Consider the following 20,982-nt stretch of genomic DNA (forward strand, 5'->3'; position numbering starts at 1 on the left):
GTGCAGTAATATCTACAAGTATTCTAACAATTTCACAACAACTGCCTTATACACACAAGTGTAAAGGAATGAATAAGAATATGTACATATAAATATATGGATGAGTGATGGTACAGAACGGCATAGGCAAGATGCAGTAGATGATATAGAATACTGTATATACATATAAGATGAGTAATGTAGGGCATGTAAACATTATTAAAGTGGTGTTATTTAAAGTGACTAGTGACACCTTTATTAAATCCATTTATTAAATCTATTAAAGTGGCTGGAGTTGAGTCTGTACGTTGTTGTCCTTCATGACCTTTTTGGCCTTCCTGTGACATCGGGTACTGTAGGTGTCCTGGAGGGCAGGTAGTTTGCCCCCGGTGATGCGTTGTGCAGACCTCACTACCCTCTGGAGAGCCTTACGGTTGTGGGCAGTGCAGTTGACGTATCATGCGGTGATACAGCCTGACAGGATGCTCTCGATTGTGCATCGGTAGGCCTGATCACTGACAACGATGAGACAGCCTATAGGGAAGAGGTCAGAGACCTGACCGGGTGGTACCAGGACAACAACCTCTCTCTCAACGTGACTATGGAGATTATTGTTGACTACAGGAAAAGGAGGACCAAACGCGCCCCCATTCTCATCAACGGGGCTGTAGTGGAGCAGGTTGAGAGCTTCAAGTTCATTGCTGTCCACATCACCAACAAACCATCATGGTCCAAACACACCAAGACAGTCAAGAAGAGGTCATGACAAAATCTCTTCCCCCTCATTAGACTGAAAAGCATTGGCATGGGTCCTCAGATCCTCATAAGGTTCTACAGCTGCACCATCAAGAGCATCACCGCCTGTTATGGCAACTGCTCGGCCTCTGACCGCAAAGCACTACAGAGGGTAATGCGTAAGGCCCGGTACATCACTTGGGCCAAGCCTCCTGCTATCCAGGACGTCTAAACCAGGCGGTGTCAGAGGAAGGCCCTAAAAATGGTCAAAGACTCCAGCCACCCTAGTCATAGACTGTTCTCTCAGCTACCGCACAGCAAGCGGTACCGGAGCACCAAGTCTAGGACCAGAAGACTCCTGAACAGCTTCTACCCCCAAGCAATAAGACTCCTGAACATCTAATCAAATGGCTACCCAGACTATTTGCATTGCCCCCCCCCCCCCCCCCATACGCTGCTGCTACTCTCTGTTATTATCTATGCATAGTCACTTGAATAACTCTACCAACATGTACATATTACCACAATTACCTCGACCTACCAGTGCCCCCGCACATTGACCCCTGTATGTAGCCTCGCTATTGTTATTTTACTGCTGCTCTTTAAATATCTTTCTTTTATTTCTTACTCATTTTTTTTTCATAAAACTGCATTGTTGGTTAAAAGGGCTTATAAGTAAGCATTTAACTGTGAGGTAAAATAATGACAAATATAGTTTGAATTGATTTTATTTGAATCTCACTAAAAGTAACAGAGCCTGTCTTGAGAAAGCCAAACCTTGACCAGGAAAATGTAAAAAACTATCGGCCTATATCTTAGCTCCCATTCCTCACAAAAGCTGTTGGCATCAGGCTCTGCATCTGTCCTCATGCTCCTAGACCTTGTGCTGCTTTTGACATCATCGATCACCACATTATTTTGGTGTCCCTCAAGGTTCCATTTTAGTACCAATATTGTTTTCACTACATATTCTACCTCTTGGTGATGTCATTCGGGAAACAATGTCAACTTTCACTGCTATTCGGACAACACACATTCCAATGAAACATGGTGAATCCCCAAAATTGCCTACCCTGGAAGCCTGTGTTTCAGACATAAGGAAGTGGAAAGCGGCAAATGTTTTACTTTTAAACTCGGACAAAACAGAGATGCTAGTTCTAGGTCCCAAGAAACAAAGAGATCTGCTATTGGATCTGACAATTCTTGATGGTTGTACAGTCGTCTCAAATAAAACTGAGAAGGACCTCGGCGTTACTCTGGACCCTGATCTCTCTTTTGACAAACATATCAGGAATATTTCAAAGGACAGCTTTATTTATTTATCTTCGTAACATTGCAAATATCTGAAACTTTCTGTCCAAAAATGATGCAGAAACATTTATCCATGCTTTTGTCACTTCTATATTACACTACTGCAATGCTCTACTTTCTGGCTACCCAGATAAAGCACTAAATAAACTTCAGTTAGTGCTAAATACGGCTGCTAGAATCCTGACTAGAACCAACAAATTTGATCATATTACCCCAGTGCTAGCCTCTCTACACTGACTTCCTGTTAAGGCTAGGGCTGATTTCAAGGTTTTACTGCTAACCTACAAAGCATTACATGGGCTTGCTCCTACCTATCTTTCTGATTTGGTCCTGCTGTACATACCTACACGTACACTACGGTCACAAGACGCAGGCCTCCTTGCTGTCCCTAGAATTTCTAAGCAAACACCTGGAGGCAGGGCTTTCACCTATATAGCTCATGTTTTATGAAATGATCTGCCTATCTATGTTAGATTTACTATCCGTAGTATTTATATCAGCCCTATAATTACAATGAAGAGCATGACATGCCACTCTGTTCTGGGCCAGCTGTAGTGGTCTGTTGATATCACTCCAGTGTTGTTGGGGCTGTGCTTTGGCAAAGTGGATGGGGTTATATCCTGCCTGGTTGGCCCTGTTCAGGGGTATCGTTGGACAGGGCCACAGAGTCCCCCAACCTCCCCTCTCAGACTCCAGTATCTATGCTGCAATAGTCCATGTGGCGGGGGTCTAGGGTCAGTCTGTTGTATCTGGTGTAATTCTCCTGTCTTATCTGGTGTCCTGTATGAATTTCAAACTTCTTTTGGGTCAGTGTCCCTCCCACAGGACGGTTGAGCTAACGTAGGCTAAGGCAATTACCATGAGGGTGTAAGTCACAAGAACATTTCCCAGGACATAGACATATCTGATATTGGCAGAAAGCTTAAATTATTGTTATTCTAACTGCACTGTCCAATGTACAGTAGCTTGTTTGAGGAGAGTGCACAATTTTGAACATGAAAAGTTATTAATAAACAAATTAGGTACATTTGTAACCCAAATGCAATGGTTCATTGGATCAGTGTAAAACTTTGCACGTACACTGATGCCATCTAGTGGCCAAAATCGAACTTGCACCTGGGCTGGACTAATACATTATGGCATTTCTCTTGCATTTCAAAGATGATGGTCCAAAAAAAACACAAAGAACGGTTATTTTCTTCTTTGTATTATCTTTCACCAGATCTATTGTATTATATTGTATTATATTGTATTATATTGTATTATATTGTATTATATTGTATTATATTGTATTATATTGTATTATATTGTATTATCTTTACTGAAGACTCATCTCTTCAGTGGGTCATATGATTGAGTGTAGTCTGGCCCAGGAGTGGGAAGGTGAACGGAAAGGCTCTGGAGCAACGAACCGCCCTTGCTGTCTCTGCCTGGCCGGTTCCCCTCTTTTCACTGGGATTCTTTGCCTCTAACCCTGTTACGGGGGCTGAGTCACTGGCTTGCTGGGGCTCTCTCGTGCCGTCCCTGGGGGGGGTGCGTCACCTGGGTGGGTTGATTCACTGTTGTGGTCGGCCTGTCTGGGTTCCCCCCCCTTGGGTTGTACCGTGTCGGAGATCTTTGTGGGCTATACTCGGTCTTGTCTCAGGATGGTAAGTTGGTGGTTGAAGATTTCCCTCTAGTGGTGTGGGGGCTGTGCTTTGGCAAAGTGGGTGGGGTTATATCCTTCCTGTTTGGCCCTGTCCGGGGTGTCCTCGGATGGGGCCACAGTGTCTCCTGACCCCTCCTGTCTCAGCCTCCAGTATTTATGCTGCAGTAGTTTATGTGTCGGGGGCTAGGGTCAGTTTGTTTATCTGGAGTACTTCTCCTGTCCTATTCAGGTGTCCTGTGTGAATCTAAGTGTGCGTTCTCTAATTCTCTCCTTCTCTCTTTCTTTCTCTCTCTCGGAGGACCTGAGCCCTAGGACCATGCCCCAGGACTACCTGACATGATGACTCCTTGCTGTCCCCAGTCCACCTGGCCATGCTGCTGCTCCAGTTTCAACTGGCCTGGGCCCTAGGACCATGTCCCAGGACTACCTGACATGAGGACTCCTTGCTGTCCCCAGTCCACCTGGCCATGCTCCTGCTCCAGTTTCAACTGTTCTGCCTTACTATTATTCAACCATGCTGGTCATTTATGAACATTTGAACATCTTGGCCACGTTCTGTTATAATCTCCACCCGGCACAGCCAGAAGAGGACTGGCCACCCCACATATGCTCTCTCTAATTCTCTCTTTCTTTCTCTCTCTCGGAGGACCTGAGCCCTAGGACCGTGCCCCAGGACTACCTGACATGATGACTCCTTGCTGTCCCCAGTCCACCTGACTGTGCTGCTGCTCCAGTTTCAACTGTTCTGCCTTATTATTATTTGACCATGCTGGTCATTTATGAACATTTGAACATCTTGGTCATGTTCTGTTATAATCTCTACCCGGCACAGCCAGAAGAGGACTGGCCACCCCACATAGCCCGGTTCCTCTCTAGGTTTCTTCCTAGGTTTTGGCCTTTCTAGGGAGTTTTTCCTAGCCACCGTGCTTTTACACCTGCATTGTTTGCTGTTTGGGGTTTTAGGCTGGGTTTCTGTACAGCACTTTGAGATATCAGCTGATGTACGAAGGGCTATATAAATAAATTTGATTTGATTTGATTTGATTTGATATTCTACTACATTCCTTTCACATTTCCATAAACTTCAAAGTGTTTCCTTTCAAATGGTACCAAGAATATGCATATCCTTGCTTCTGGTCCTGAGCTACAGGCAGTTAGATTTAGATCCTTTCTTAACATTTTTGCCCAAAATGACATGTCCAAATCTAACTGCCCGTAGCTCAGGACCTGAAGCAAAGACATGAATATTATTGATACCATTTGAAAGGAAACAGCAGGGGTTCAAACTTTAGAACCCATTTCCTACATTTGAATATAAAAATGTATTTTCTCAAACAAAACTATGCTAAATATTATCTCTGGGACACTCAGGATGACAAATCAGAGCAAGATTACTGAATGTAAGTACATTATTGACCTTCAGAGGTGAATGTGTCAAACCAGTTGCCAAGATACGTTCTTTGTTGTTCTTCACTCTCCTCAAACAACAGCATGGTATTTTTTTACTGTAATAGCTACTGTAAATTGGACAGAGCAGTTAGATTAAGAAGAAGTGAAGCTTTCTGCCCATATAAGAGGAATGTTCTTGTTACTTACAACATAATGCTAATTCCATTAGCGCATGTTAGCTCAACCGTCCCGAGGGTGGGACACCGGTCCCATAGAGGTTTTTAAGACTGGAGGAGATTAATGCAGATATGATGGTTTCAGTGGCAGGACAGGAGAGGGAGGACCTGCAATATTGCTGCAATGTTGCAGAGATGGAAGAATGAGAATTTGTCAGTCTGTCTGATGGTCAAATGAGAGGGTGGAGTCCAGGATGATGCCAAGGTTGCGTGCAGGGAGGGAGGGAGGGAGGGAGGGAGGGAGGGAGGGAGGGAGGGAGGGAGGGAGGGAGGGAGGGAGGGAGGGAGGGAGGGAGGGAGGGAGGGAGGGAGGGAGGGAGGGAGGGAGGGAGGGAGGGAGGGAGGGAGGGAGGGAGGGAGGGAGGGAGGGAGGGACACTGGTGTTGTCAATGGTGAGGTTGCCAGCTTTGGCACCACCCTTTTATTGAGCTGAAGGAAGTTTTGTTGCATCCACGTTTTTATTGCAGAGAGACAGGATTCAATGTGGGTCTTTTTTAAATGTTAATTTATTTAACTAGGCAAGTCAGTTAACTGTCAGAGGTGGGTTTAAGAGGGTCCGGTTTGTGAGGTATCATTGTAGTATAGACACATAAACAATAAGGCTGGTATCCATGAAAATATATATTAAATAATGCTGAAACTAATAAAAGTAGACACTTCCATATAGTAGAAGCCCCCATTACACATCTTGATGGATCTTATTATTATTATGTTGTTATTGTCGTATTTGCCCATCTGCAGCAGTAATTGATAATCATTGTATGTTAGTCATGTTTTTTAAACAACAATAATGAGTGTATGGATCTGATGTGTCAGTTCTTTTTCAAATCGGACATTGTATATTGGAGATATAATCACTTTATACTTCTGAGCTACACTTGCACCATAAAAATATTAAATAGAATGTTGTCCAGGCTTAACATACATTACCAGTCAAAGGTCAAGAGTTTGGACACACCTACTCATTCAAGGGTTTTTCTTTACTTTGACCATTTTCTACACTGTATATTAACATTGAAGACGTCAAAACTATGAAATAACACATGTAGTAACTAAAAAGGTAAGGAAGAAATCAAATATATTTTATATTTCAGATTCTTCAAAAGTAGCCACCCTATACCTTGATGACAGCTTTGCACACTCTTGGCATTTTCTCAACCAGCTTCATGAGGTAGCCACCTGGAATTAATTTAAATTAATATATGCCTTGTTAAAAGTTTATTTGTGGAATTTCACTATACTCTATACACTGTAAAATGTAGAAAATAGTTTTAAAAAAGAAAGCAAAACACTTGACTGGTACTGTATACATACACTGTATGTGCACTATATATACAAAATAATCTAGACACCCCTTCAAATTAGCTACCTGCCCCAATGCATAGTGCCAACTGTAAAGTTTGGTGGAGGATGATGAATGGTCTGGGGCTGATTGTCATGGTTGGGCCCCTTAATTCCAGTGAAAGGAAATCTCAACGCTACAGCATACAATGTTCATTGTAGATTATTCTGTGCTTCCAACTTTGTGGCAACAGTTTGGGGAAGGACCTTACCTCTTTCAACATGACAAGCCCCCGTGCACAAAGCGAGGTCCATCAGTGTGGAAGAACTTGACTGGTCTGCACAGAGCCCTGACCTCAACCCCATCAAACACCTTTAGGTTGAATTGGACAACCGACAGCGAGCCAGGCCTAATTGCCCAACATCAGTGCCCGACCTAATGAATGCTCTTGTGGATGAATGGAAATAATTCCCCTCAGCAGCGGTCCAACATCTAATGGAAATCCTTCCCAAACCATCAGCTTGCTTTTATGAAAATTGTGTTCAACAATGCCAATAATGCTTTCAATTTGACTTTTGCTTTCAAAAGCAGCTAAAAACATACAATATGTAAGATTAAACTTCATAGCCACTGAATTATAACGTGCATGATAAGGAAATACTACACACACTAGAATGCCCTTTAAGCCAATCAAAATGATTATTCAACAATGCATGGTATGAATATGAAATAGCCTAAACAGTATATGAACATTTAATTTGAACTTGTTCTCAACTAGCCTACCAGGTTAAATAAAGGTGAAAAAGTACAAATCCAGCCAGACAATTGATATATAGCGTTTCTCAACTAAACCCTTTGCAATATGCCTACACACACTCAACCTGCTGGGTGACTGGATGACCCACCTGCTGGGTGACTGGATGACCCACCTGCTGGGTGACTGGATGACCCACCTGCTGGGTGACTGGATGACCCACCTGCTGGGTGACTGGATGACCCACCTGCTGGGTGACTGGATGACCCACCTGCTGGGTGACTGGATGACCCACCTGCTGGGTGACTGGATGACCCACCTGCTGGGTGACTGGATGACCCACCTGCTGGGTGACTGGATGACCCATCTGCTGGGTGACTGGATGACCCACCTGCTGGGTGACTGGATGACCCAACTGCTGGGTGACTGGATGACCCACCTGCTGGGTGACTGGATGACCCAACTGCAGTGTTGTGTGGATGACCCAACTTCTGGGGTGTATTGATTTGGTTTTTAATTTGATTTGTTTGTAGTTGGTTTGTTGATGCTGGGATGTTGAAATATGACCTAGTGAGTGGGTTAATTCTTCCGCCAAAACCAGAAGATCAACGTGATCCGTCAAACTCCTGAATGAGGACTATTGCATCTGTCATAAGTCTATCAGTGCAGCTATTGCTGAGTGGAATTAGGCCTACTTTTCAATGGACAAATGGGAAAGGCATTGTGGCTAACCAAAAACTGAGTAAAAAGCTGACGTTTCTAATTATCCATTCAGGTTAAATAGAAGTAGCTATCATAATTACATATTATCTCAGTTATTAACAATTGTAAATAATTTTAATTAGCATATTACCCCATATATGCTACATAACATTGGCTAATTTAGCTAGCCATTTAGCAAGCTATTTCACTGTGCTGTGTGTGGTAGCAGATATGTAAGATTTTGTTAAAGTTTGGTATGTCAATTGTTTCACGTAAACTAGGTTTCTCTTTCTCTTTGGCTAGGTAGACCAGCTACAGATGTTACTTAACTAGGCCTATTCCCTGTCTCTGAGTTGTAATGTAATATGGTTGGTAGGTAGACTGAGATAAAGTTGGAATTATATTCACAGATTCAGACATTCAACAGACATTCAACAGACATTCACCAAAAGTCAATTAAAAATTCACTGTTTGTCACTGAATCCTCAAACTAGATATTATTTATTCTATAAATGTCTAGTATACTTTTACAGCCTTTGTTTTGAGTCGAAATTCCAGTTATGACTTGATAGAAATACATAAAATCTATAAAATGCCATTTGAAGTGATATAAATCAATAACTAATTAACTGTTTGTCACAGAAACACAAAACTAGGTATGTTTTATTCTAGGAATGTCTGGTATACTTTTATAACCTTCGTTTTGAGGAGAAATTCCAGTTTTGATTTGATATAAATACATAACATCAATAAAATGCCATTTAAAGCTATGTAAATCAGTAACGTTTTCACTAATTATGACATATTCGTCAAACTAGGTATTATTTATTCTATAAATGTCTAGTATACTTTTAAAACCTGTCTTAACCTTTCCGTCTCTGTCCAGTGTCTGTGTTCTTTTGCCCATCTTAATATTTTATTTGTATTGGCCAGTCTGAGATATGGCTTTTTCTTTGCAATTCTGCCTAGAAGGCCAGCATCCTGGAGTTGCCTCTTCCCTGCTGACGTTGAGACTGGTGTTTTGCGGGTACTATTTAATGAAGCTGCCTGTTGAGGACTTGTGAGGTGTCTGTTTCGCAAACTAGACACTAATGTACTTATCCTCTTGCTCAGTTGTGCACCGGGGCCTCCTACTCCTCGTTCTATTCTGGTTAGAGACAGTTTGCTCTGTTCTGTGAAGGGAGTAGTACACAGCATTGTACGAGATCTTCATTTTCTTGGCAATTTCTTGCATGGAATAGCCTTCGTTTCTCAGAACAAGAATAGACTGACATATTTCAGAAAAAAAGCTTTTTGTTTCTGGCCATTTTGAGCCTGTAATCAAACCCACAAATGCTAATGCTCCAGATACTCAACTAGTCTAAAGAAGGACAGTTTTCGTTTCTGATAATGGGCCACTGTACGCCTATGTAGATATTTCATAAAGAATCTGTCGTTTCCAGCTACAACAGTCATTTACAACATTAACAATGTCTACACTGTATTTCTGATCAATTTGATGTTATTTAATGGACGAAAAAAATGCTTTTCTTTCAAAAACAAGGACATTTCTAAGTGACCCCAAACTTTTGAACAGTACTGTATGTTATTCTTAGTTTTCCTGTGGAATGCCCATGTTGATCCTCTTGGTTGTCTTGGTCCTCTTGGTCCATCCACTTGTCTTCTTTGTTTGTCAGGCCTGACCCCTACATCCCATAGTTTTTTCTTGTAATCTAATTTAATATGACTGAAGATGCAGAAGTTTATGCCAGGCCCCTTCTAATAGGGTATAACAGACTCGTTAGAACTTTGAAAAAACACCCTCTAAACAGACTACCTGCCCTCTATCAAGTCAAAACGGGAACTTCTCTTCAAAACAAAGGTTGTAAAAGTATGCTAGACATTTATAGAATAAATCATACCTAGTTTGATGTTTCTGTGACAAACAGTGAATTAGTTATTGATTTATACTGCTTTAAATGGCATTTTATAGATTTTATGTATTTCTATCAAGTCAAAACTGGAATTTCTATTCAAAGCAGAAGGTGGTAAAAGTATGCTAGACAATTCTAGAATAATAAATAATTATGATTCTGTGACAAACTGTGCATTTTTCATTGATTTTTACATTTTTAAATGGCTTTTGGCAATTTCTGATGAATGTCTGTTGAAAGTCTGTTGAATATTTGATGAATGTCTGATGAATGTCTGTTGAATGTCTGTTGAATGTCTGTTGAATGTCTGTTGAATGTTTGATGAATGTCTGATGAATGTCTGTTGAATGTCTGTTGAATGTCTGATGAATGTCTGTTGAATGTCTGTTGAATGTTTGATGAATGTCTGATGAATGTCTGTTGAATGTCTGTTGAATGTCTGAATCTGTGAATATAAAACCAACTTTACCTCAGTGCTAGCTAGCTAGACCAGCTAGAGATATTACTTAGCTATGCCTATTCCCTGTCTCTGAGTCCACGAAAAATGGTTGCTAGCTAGCTAGTTGGCAAGGTTATCATTATTGCTTTTATGGTGTTTCTGTTGCTGTATGATTTGTAACCTAATTGTACCTATGAGTTAGCTAGATATTCTCAGTCTGGGTGCAGACACAGTTACTTTAGGTAGCTATCGCTAGCTAGTCTCAGTCTGGGTGCAGACACAGTCACTTTAGGTGGCTAAAGTTAGCTAGTCTCAGTCTGGGTGCAGACACAGTTATTATAGGTAGCTATTGCTAGCTAGTCTCAGTCTGGGTGCAGACAGTCACTTTAGGTGGCTAAAGTTAGCTAGTCTCAGTCTGGGTGCAGACACAGTTATTATAGGTAGCTATCGCTAGCTAGTCTCAGTCTGGGTGCAGACACAGTCACTTTAGGTGGCTAAAGTTAGCTAGTCTCAGTCTGGGTGCAGACACAGTTTATTATAGGTAGCTATCGCTAGCTAGTCTCAGTCTGGGTGCAGACACGGTCACTTTAGGTGGCTATAGCTAGCTAGTCCCAGTCTGGATACAGACACAGTTACTTTAGGTAGCTATCGCTAGTTAGCTAGCTACATATTGATATGAAAGGATGTCAAATGTTCATCCAAGTTTAGGCAATCCATTTTGACTCTCCGCTTAAATGTTTTTGTCTTTGTCCCCCAGATAGTAAAGGCGGCATGGCCCTGGGGGTGTTTCTCCTACCACCAGTGCAGGTACAGTCCATCAGAAAGTATTCATACCCCTTGACCAATTTCACATTTTGTTGTGTTACTGCCTGAATTCCAAATGGAATGAATATTTTGTTTCTCACCAATCTACACACAATACCCCATAATTACAAAATAAAAACATGGATGCGTTTATTTATTTTTGTGAATAAAATGTTTTGAAAATGAAATACAGAAATAAGCATCTACATCAGTATTCACACTCCTGAGTCAATACTTCTGGGTAACTCTAAGAGCTTTCCACACCTAGATTGTACAACATTTGCACATTATTACCAAGTCAAGACCGGGACGGGGATGAGGGTTCCGAGACAGAGTCAAGACCGAGACCAGAAAAATGTGTGTCCAATTCAAGACCATGTTAGTAATTGTGTCAAATCAGCACCATAATAAAAGTAGAACATGTCCAGTATTTCTATGTTCATATTTCAGAACAACATGTGGATTCTGCAGACATTCAGAATGGTGATCCACCCTATAAATTGTCACTAACCCAAACGCGTGTATAAATGATTAAAAAGAATACTAAATATGTTACATCTTTTCCCTACCAGTAAAATCAAGAACATTCTGAAACACTTTACTTGATATCCAGTGTCATAACGCTGTCATGTTAGAGAAAATTCTTACAAGCAACAAAGTTATGGGATATTTTTTTAAGATGCAGTATTTTACTTTTTGCACAACTGACCAAGTTCACACAAATGTGTGTTATAGATCTGTCATTCTCATTAAAAGCCAGTCTAAGAAGAGGTAGATCGGTTCTATGTGCATCTTTTACTCTGGGTTTTGTAAACCAGCTTCAAACAGTTGGAAATACTATATTTTTGGTTTTCGAAAATATATTTCAAAGTGGTTTAGATCGTACAATGATTCTCAAAACTATTCTTGCTTGTTTTGTCATAGAAACTGAAATTAACTATTAGAGTTTTTGCAACCAGGAAATGGCGATTTCTGCATGGTGCACCTTTAAACGAAAGAAAAGGACAGTAGGTAACTAAGGTTACGTGAAAGGAAGGAAGCCAATGTTTCAATTGTCAATAAAATATTAATATGTCATGCAAGAAGTGTGGATCCACACGGTTTCATCCACACGGTTTCATCCACACGGTTTCATCCACACGGTTTCATCCACACGGTTTCATCCACACGGTTTCATCCACACGGTTTCACCCACACGGTTTCATCCACACGGTTTCATCCACACGGTTTCATCCACACGGTTTCATCCACACGGTTTCATCCACACGGTTTCATCCACACGGTTTCATCCACACGGTTTCACCCACACGGTTTCACCCACACGGTTTCATCCACACGGTTTCATCCACACGGTTTCATCCACACGGTTTCATCCACACGGTTTCATCCACACGGTTTCATCCACACGGTTTCATCCACACGGTTTCATCCACACGGTTTCATCCACACGGTTTCATGCACACGGTTTCATCCACACGGTTTCATCCACACGGTTTCATCCACACGGTTTCATCCACACGGTTTCATCCACACGGTTTCATCCACACGGTTTCATCCACACGGTTTCACCCACACGGTTTCATCCACACGGTTTCATCCACACGGTTTCATCCACACGGTTTCATCCACACGGTTTCATCCACACGGTTTCATCCACACGGTTTCATGCACACGGTTTCATCCACACGGTTTCATCCACACGGTTTCATCCACACGGTTTCATCCACACGGTTTCACCCACACGGTTTCACCCACACGGTTTCATCCACACGGTTTCATCCACACGGTTTCATCCACACGGTTTCATCCACACGGTTTCATCCACACGGTTTCATCCACACGGTTTCATCCACACGGTTTCATGCACACGGTTTCATCCACACGGTTTCATCCACACGGTTTCATCCACACGGTTTCATCCACACGGTTTCACCCACACGGTTTCATCCACACGGTTTCATCCACACGGTTTCATCCACACGGTTTCATCCACACGGTTTCATCCACACGGTTTCATCCACACGGTTTCATCCACACGGTTTCATCCACACGGTTTCATCCACACGGTTTCATCCACACGGTTTCATCCACACGGTTTCACCCACACGGTTTCATCCACACGGTTTCATCCACACGGTTTCATGCACACGGTTTCACCCACACGGTTTCATCCACACGGTTTCATCCATACGGTTTCATCCACACGGTTTCATCCACACGGTTTCACCACACGGTTTCACCCACACGGTTTCATCCACACGGTTTCATCCACACGGTTTCATCCACACGGTTTCATCCACACGGTTTCATCCACACGGTTTCACCCACACGGTTTCATCCACACGGTTTCATCCACACGGTTTCATGCACACGGTTTCACCCACACGGTTTCATCCACACGGTTTCATCCATACGGTTTCATCCACACGGTTTCATCCACACGGTTTCATCCACACGGTTTCATCCACACGGTTTCATCCACACGGTTTCATGCACACGGTTTCATCCACACGGTTTCATCCACACGGTTTCATCCACACGGTTTCACCACACGGTTTCATCCACACGGTTTCTCTCTGACATGCTCACTTAATCTCTGGCATGATCACGGTTCCTCCATAATCTCTGGCATGCTCACGGTTCCTCCATAATCTCTGGCATGATCACGGTTCCTCCATAATCTCTGGCATGCTCACAGTTCCTCCATAATCTCTGGCATGATCACGGATCCTCCATAATCTCTGGCATGATCACGGTTCCTCCATAATCTCTGGCATGAACACGGTTCCTCCATCATCTCTGGCATGCTCACGGTTCCTCCATAATCTCTTGACATGCTCACGGTTCCTCCATAATCTCTGGCATGCTCACGGTTCCTCCATAATCTCTGGCATGCTCACGGTTTCCATAATCCTGGCATGCTCATGGTTCCTCCATCCACATGCTCACGGTTCCTCCATAATCTCTGGCATGCTCACGGTTCCTCCATAATCTCTGGCATGCTCACGGTTCCTCCATAATCTCTGACATGCTCACGGTTCCTCCATAATCTCTTTCATGATCACGGTTCCTCCATAATCTCTGGCATGCTCACGGTTCCTCCATAATCTCTGGCATGCTCACGGTTCCTCCATAATCTCTTTCATGCACACGGTTCCTCCATAATCTCTGGCATGATCACGGTTCCTCCATAATCTCTTACATACTCACGGTTCCTCCATAATCTCTTTCATGCACACGGTTCCTCCATAATCTCTGACAAGCTCACAGTTCCTCCAAAATCTCTGGCATGCTCACGGTTCCTCCATAATCTCTGGTTCCTCCAAAATGATGCTCACGGTTCCTTCATAATCTCTTACATACTCACGGTTCCTCCATAATCTCTTGACATGATCACGATTCTTCCATAATCTCTTGACATGCTCACGGTTCCTCCATAATCTCTGGCATGCTCACGGTTCCTCCATAATCTCTGACATGCCCACGGTTCCTCAATAATCTCTGGCATTTGAGGTCGATGGAGTTGAGCTGTGACTAGTGTGGGCGGCGGGTAGCTTCGACATCGATGGAGTTGAGCTGTGACTAGTGTGGACAGACTGTAGCTTCGACGTCAATGGAGTTGAGCAGTGACTAGTGTGGGCGGTGGGTAGCTTCGATGTCGATGGAGTTGAGCTGTGACTAGTGTGGACAGACTGTAGCTTCGACGTCAATGGAGTTGAGCAGTGACTAGTGTGGGTGGCGGGTAGCTTCGACGTCGATGGAGTTGAGCTGTGACTAGTGTGGGCGGCGGGTAGCTTCGACGTCAATGGAGTTGAGCAGTGACTAGTGTGGACGGACTGTAGCTTCGACGTCGATGGAGTTGAGCTGTGACTAGTGTGGGCGGCGGGTAGCTTCGACATCGATGGAGTTGAGCTGTGACTAGTGTGGACAGACTGTAGCTTCGACGTCAATGGAGTTGAGCAGTGACTAGTGTGGGCGGTGGGTAGCTTCGATGTCGATGGAGTTGAGCTGTGACTAGTGTGGACAGACTGTAGCTTCGACGTCAATGGAGTTGAGCAGTGACTAGTGTGGGTGGCGGGTAGCTTCGACGTCGATGGAGTTGAGCTGTGACTAGTGTGGGCGGCGGGTAGCTTCGACGTCAATGGAGTTGAGCAGTGACTAGTGTGGACGGACTGTAGCTTCGACGTCGATGGAGTTGAGCTGTGACTAGTGTGGGCGGCGGGTAGCTTCGACGTCGATGGAGTTGAGCTGTGACTAGTGTGGGCGGCGGGTAGCTTCGATGTCGATGGAGTTGAGCTGTGACTAGTGTGGGCAGATGACATAGCAGGCCATTGAGGAGAATGATGACACCTTATCCAATGACGCGTCAATCAGCCTTCCAACAATGGCCTACCTTTTGAAGAGGCAGCAGGTATGTATGAAAGACATTTACCTGTTGCCTTTTGAGAGAAACAACGACCGGGTGAAACAACTGCACTATATAGGGGACTGAGTGGCGCAGCAGTCTAAGGTAACGCATCGCAGTGATAGAGGAGTCACTACAGACCCGGGTTCGATCCCGGGCTGTATCACTCATATCTCCCTCACTAGCTTTAAGCACCAGCTCACAGATCACTGCACCTGCACATAGCCCATCCAACTACCCCATACTGTTGTTAATTTGGCTCCTTTGCTCCTTTGCTCTACCTGCACACTCATCTTCTGCACATCTATCACTCCAGTGTTTAATTGCTATATTGTAATTATTTAGCCACTATGGCCTATTTATTGCCATACCTCCCTTATCCTACCTCATTTGCACACACTGTATATAGACTATTTCTACTGTATTATTGACTGTATGTTTGTCTATTCCATGTGTAACTGTGTTGTTGTTTGTGTCGCACTGCTTTGTTTTATCTTGGCCAGGTCGCAGTTGCAAATGAGAACTATATATATATATATATATATATATTAGATATATATTTTTTAATCACATCCAGCTGTGAGGCCGGGTAAGGCTGTCATTGTAAATAATAATTTGTTCTTAACTGACTTGCCTCGTTAAATAAAGGTTCATTTAAAATTACAAATACTGTTACTATTTGATGCACACACTACTTCACAATATCATATTGGAACTATACTGTTTAAAATAACTAACCAAAATATATTTTTAGAGGGTGATGGAGCTTCACGCTACTTTAGATCATCGTTGATGAAGCAGGCGTCACCCTGGCAACAACACAACTGTCGGAACCTCATCCGCCATCCGGTGACCGTCCAAGTGCCTGGACAGCGTTGGGGAAACATCTCCATGTCCGCAGCTATGTCTGGAGATTATGTTTTTAGGATGTAGGCCATTACTTGGATCCTACAACGCTGCACAGCTCGTTGTGTTTCTTAAAGAAATTGAGCAGACCTGTGTGGGACAATGTCCGGCTCCACCACGCAGAGGTGATTCAGGCGTGGTTTGGGCCCATCCCCGATTCGTGAACCTATACCTGCCCCCATTCTCTCCTTTCCTCAACCCTATTGAGACATTTTTTTTCATTAGGCCATGAATGAGGCATGCGACGACATCAATTCAGCCCAATGTCAAGCTTGGATACGCCATGACAAAATATTTTTCCCGCGGTGCATAGACTGAGGACATTCACTCTGATGTGGATGAGAATTTATGGCCAAATGCTCAAGACAGGCTTGATGCAAATGAATGCGTTATATTTTATTTTCAATAATTTAATTTAATTTCTTACATTTGATTACTGACAGCACACCTATGTTGCAAAAATAAAATGTTTTTTTACATGCATGATTGTCGAGGAAGTCTTCATTGATCACACCTTTGATTACACATTGGAAATTATAGATTGTCTGTCAATTTTGTTGGGTAATGTAAGTGTATTGCCTAATGTGAAAACTGTGTAATTTACAGTACTGCAGCATATGACTTTCAGCTCTTCTAAGGACGATTTGAAAACGTATCTCGAAACATCTTTGTTATTTGATTAATTAACAGGTAGTTAAAACGACTAAATTGAAAGATAGTATGTTGTGTTTTGGCGTTTAAACCAATGTTGTCATTACATTTCACATTAAACGTATATTTTGAATAAATGGTTGTGTGGTGATAGATGTTTACAATCCAAATGAATGCACCATGACAGATTTTGAATGAAGGACTGGCTGCGTTACAAGTGTGACCAGTTTGAAGTTTTGTACAAAGAGTTGTGAAAATGTACCATGTACTTTTGAAAATAGTACCAAAGCGATTAAAAACAAATGTAGGAAAAACGACGGATTTCATCACCCAAGAAATAGCTCGCATTTACACATGACATTATCCTATTCTCTGTGCTGAAATATTCATTTTAATGTTCATCGGAGCTCCAGTCCGGCCTCACTAATCGCAGATAAACTCCATCGCACATTATGGAGTTGAGTTTGGTCGGGTTTCAAGACCGAGACACTCAATATGTGGTCTGGGGACCGGACTCAGTACTACAACACTGTAATACTGTAAACCATGCACAGTGTCTGGACTCAACCCAATGCAGATTATGGTCTTGCATACAGAAGTGTGTGTGTGTGTATGTGTCTTGATTATTGTTCAGCATTGTATACTCATATTCTCTCATCTTCAGGCTGGAACAATTGTTTTTTTTTTTTTTTTTTTTTTTACCTTTATTTAACAAGGCAAGTCAGTTAAGAACAAAATCTTTTTTTCAATGACGGCCTAGGAACAGTGGGTTAACTGCCTGTTCAAGGGCAGAACGACAGATTTGTACCTTGTCAGCTCAGGGATTTGAACTTGCAACCTTTCGGTTACTAGTCCAATGCTCTAACCACTAGGCTACCCTGCCGCCCCTATGGCTGAAAATCTCCGCCAGAAAACACAAACAACCCGGGACTCGAACCCTTCATTCTGATTCTCCGGGACAATCGCCTCTATTCCCCCGCCTTCACCATCGTGAATGGGCAGGCTCTGGAGCAAAATACATCATGTTTCGCTGTTTATGTTTTACATGGATACTTGTTAGAGGAGGAAAGGGTAAATGATTTACTTTTCTTCAGCCCATTTCCTCAGCTTTAATTGGTAGGGCTGCTGTGATTTTCTAACGGTGCATTGCGCTTCTAAAGTTTTGGTTTGTGTGTCCCTTATCTGTTTATCTTCTGCATGATTTCATTTTGTAGCTGAAATTAATATCTGAACATAAACATTTTGTATTTTATCTACAATTTTCCTTATTGGCCGTATGTCATTTTAAGAATTTCATAGAATCTAGTAACGTTGTGACAATGATTGTAATTGTTAGAAGTATTTTTACCCTTATAAAAAAATAGCAGATGATTTAATAGAGAGAAGTTAGAAAAAACAGCAATAAAATAAGAAATAACCTACTGTTCGGTCAAAAATACATGAATTACAATAACCCAGATAAAGAGTAAAAGGCAACCCTCTACTGGGTAAAAAAAGAATCCCCTTTTTGGGTCAATCAAGTAGCCCAACGTTTTGGGTCAATCAAGTAGCCCAACGTTTTGGGCCAAAATAACCCAGTGGTGGGTATATCTTATAGTGACGCAGCGCTGGGTTAGAGAAATTACCCAAATTGGGTCATAATTTACCCGGCATTTTTTAAAGGGGTTCTAAAATCTTTGAATACAAAATATGAGGGCAGTAATACTGTATTTTACAAACACAAAAGCATTCACTCTTCATAAAATAAAACACAAATGCGAAAAAATTGGTGGATATAGCGTTGTGGAAATAAACGCTTCCAATGTCTATTAATGTGTCTCTGTAAGGTCAGGCCACCGTTGACATAACCCCTGGTTGAACACCCATAACATGCTTTGGTTTGTGAGGTACAATATCACGTCTGTATTCATTTAATTTCTCAAACCAATTAACAGCCGTATAAACATTATATTAAGCTACACACATTAAAAATAAAGCTGACTTATGTAGTGACGCTTGCCGTTTTAGAAAGTTAAATAGCTTGAATATCAATGATAAAGAAATTGCCTACAACTTAAAGAAATAATTACAATAAAAGGCTATTCTTGTTTATTTTAATTTAGAGTCAATGCAATGCGTTTTGCAATGTTGCCATTGCAGTGTTGTCATTAGCCGCAGTTTGCAGCCAATAGCCTAAATGTAGGCTACCCAAGTTGAACTAAATTGTCCAAACGTCGGCTCTTTCTCAGGTATAGGTTTCGTTGTAACTTTATAAAATACAGCAGGTTTGAGATATGTTTTTGTAATTATTTACACACACACACACACACACACACACACACACACACACACACACACACACACACACACACACACACACACACACACACACACACACACACACACACACACACACACACACACACACACACACACACACACACACACACACACACACATATGAATAAGCGTGAATAAATCAAACCTATATAGACTTAAATAAAAGCCTATTTTGAATGTTATTATTATGATTATCATTATCATTATCATCATCTTACCCTGCATGTTGGCAGTCTGTTTCGAGGTCCATAGGAGGTCCATTCCTCCAGAACGGGGCTGCAGGCCCTGGTTCCCCTCGCCAGGTCCAGGCACCGTGATTCCGGGCAGAGCTCTCAGAGACTCCGGGATCAGGCTCTCCAGACTCTCGTTGGCCTGCTGTCTGCGGAGCGCCACCTGCGCCGCCATGACCCGCTGCCTCTCGATGATCAGGATGCATTTCTCACAGGTGCAGTCCTTGAAGCGGCAGTATCGCTTGTGGCCCTTTAGCCAGGACAGGACACCGTGGTTCCGGCACCGCGCGCACTTGGGGGTCCTCTGGAGCGGCGCTCGGGCCTGGGTCACTGGGCCCCCCATGTACAGGTAGGGCGATCCGTAGCCATTCATTTCTCACACCGTTAGTCAGCCAGTCAGTCAGTCACACACACACTCTCACTACTTTACCTCCTCAACGTGATGGAGGCGCGAGGTGCATCTGATAAGGGCGTGTGCACGCGGGCCGGGCCAGGCAGAGTAGAGTTGTCAGACAGAAGTGAGAGTGAAGAGATCAAGTCCTGTCGCTGTTCGCTACACGCTGTCCTGTCTGCACGATAGGAGGTGCTGGTTGGATCCACCTCTACCTCACCTGTCCCCCTGGCAATAAAGACACACGTGCATCAGCCTCCATCTGACACGCAGTTATGGAGCGGAGTAACTAAATACCGTCGCGCATCACTGGCACCCGCTCAACGAATCCTTGGGGAGAGAGAGAGGTAGATGTTCCGTGGTTTCGCAGACTCTAGCGGGACAATGAATGCCACACACTTAATTAAACGTTTACATTGAACGGTTACTCGTATGGAAGAATGAATAGTAGAGTTCATAAATCAGAAGGCGACGTGCTGAAGTGTAGGCCTATAAGAATAAGCCTTATTTAACCTAAGTGCAATAAAGCGATGCAGCCCAGAAGACAGTTATGTCAGTCTGTTGGGACTGTAGGCTACAGGGCATTGACAAAACACACAGCAACTAGACATTAAGTATTGTCCGCTTGTCTGGGGCAAGTACAAAAAAATCATCGGACAACCAGAATATAGATTGCAGTTGTCCGAATGGAGAAGTAAAAGAATCACAATATCAAACAATTACTCCGATCAGCATTGGATCAGGCAACGGCGTTGCCGCAGCGTACAGCAGGGCAAAGCATGGTTGACACTGAGTAAATTGCCTATATTCCTATTTGCTATAACTTATTTCAATGAATATGTTATATTTACACAAAGCAAGAGAATGATGTAGACAGAGCTAAGAGCC

At 42.8% G+C, this 20,982-nt stretch overlaps 1 protein-coding gene across 1 annotated transcript in view; it reads right to left on the reverse strand.

Moving 5' to 3' along the window:
• dmrt3a (doublesex and mab-3 related transcription factor 3a) overlaps positions 1-20,076 on the reverse strand; it is a 43,250-nt gene extending 23,174 nt beyond the window's left edge. Inside the window, 2 exon segments of the mRNA XM_046348808.1 lie at positions 949-970; positions 19,705-20,076. Of these exon segments, the coding sequence (XP_046204764.1) occupies positions 949-970; positions 19,705-20,076 (394 nt within the window).
• Between the last annotated feature and the right edge of the window lie 906 nt (positions 20,077-20,982).

Source organism: Oncorhynchus gorbuscha, linkage group LG05 (assembly GCF_021184085.1).
Source record: "Oncorhynchus gorbuscha isolate QuinsamMale2020 ecotype Even-year linkage group LG05, OgorEven_v1.0, whole genome shotgun sequence".
Taxonomy (NCBI): domain Eukaryota; kingdom Metazoa; phylum Chordata; class Actinopteri; order Salmoniformes; family Salmonidae; genus Oncorhynchus; species Oncorhynchus gorbuscha.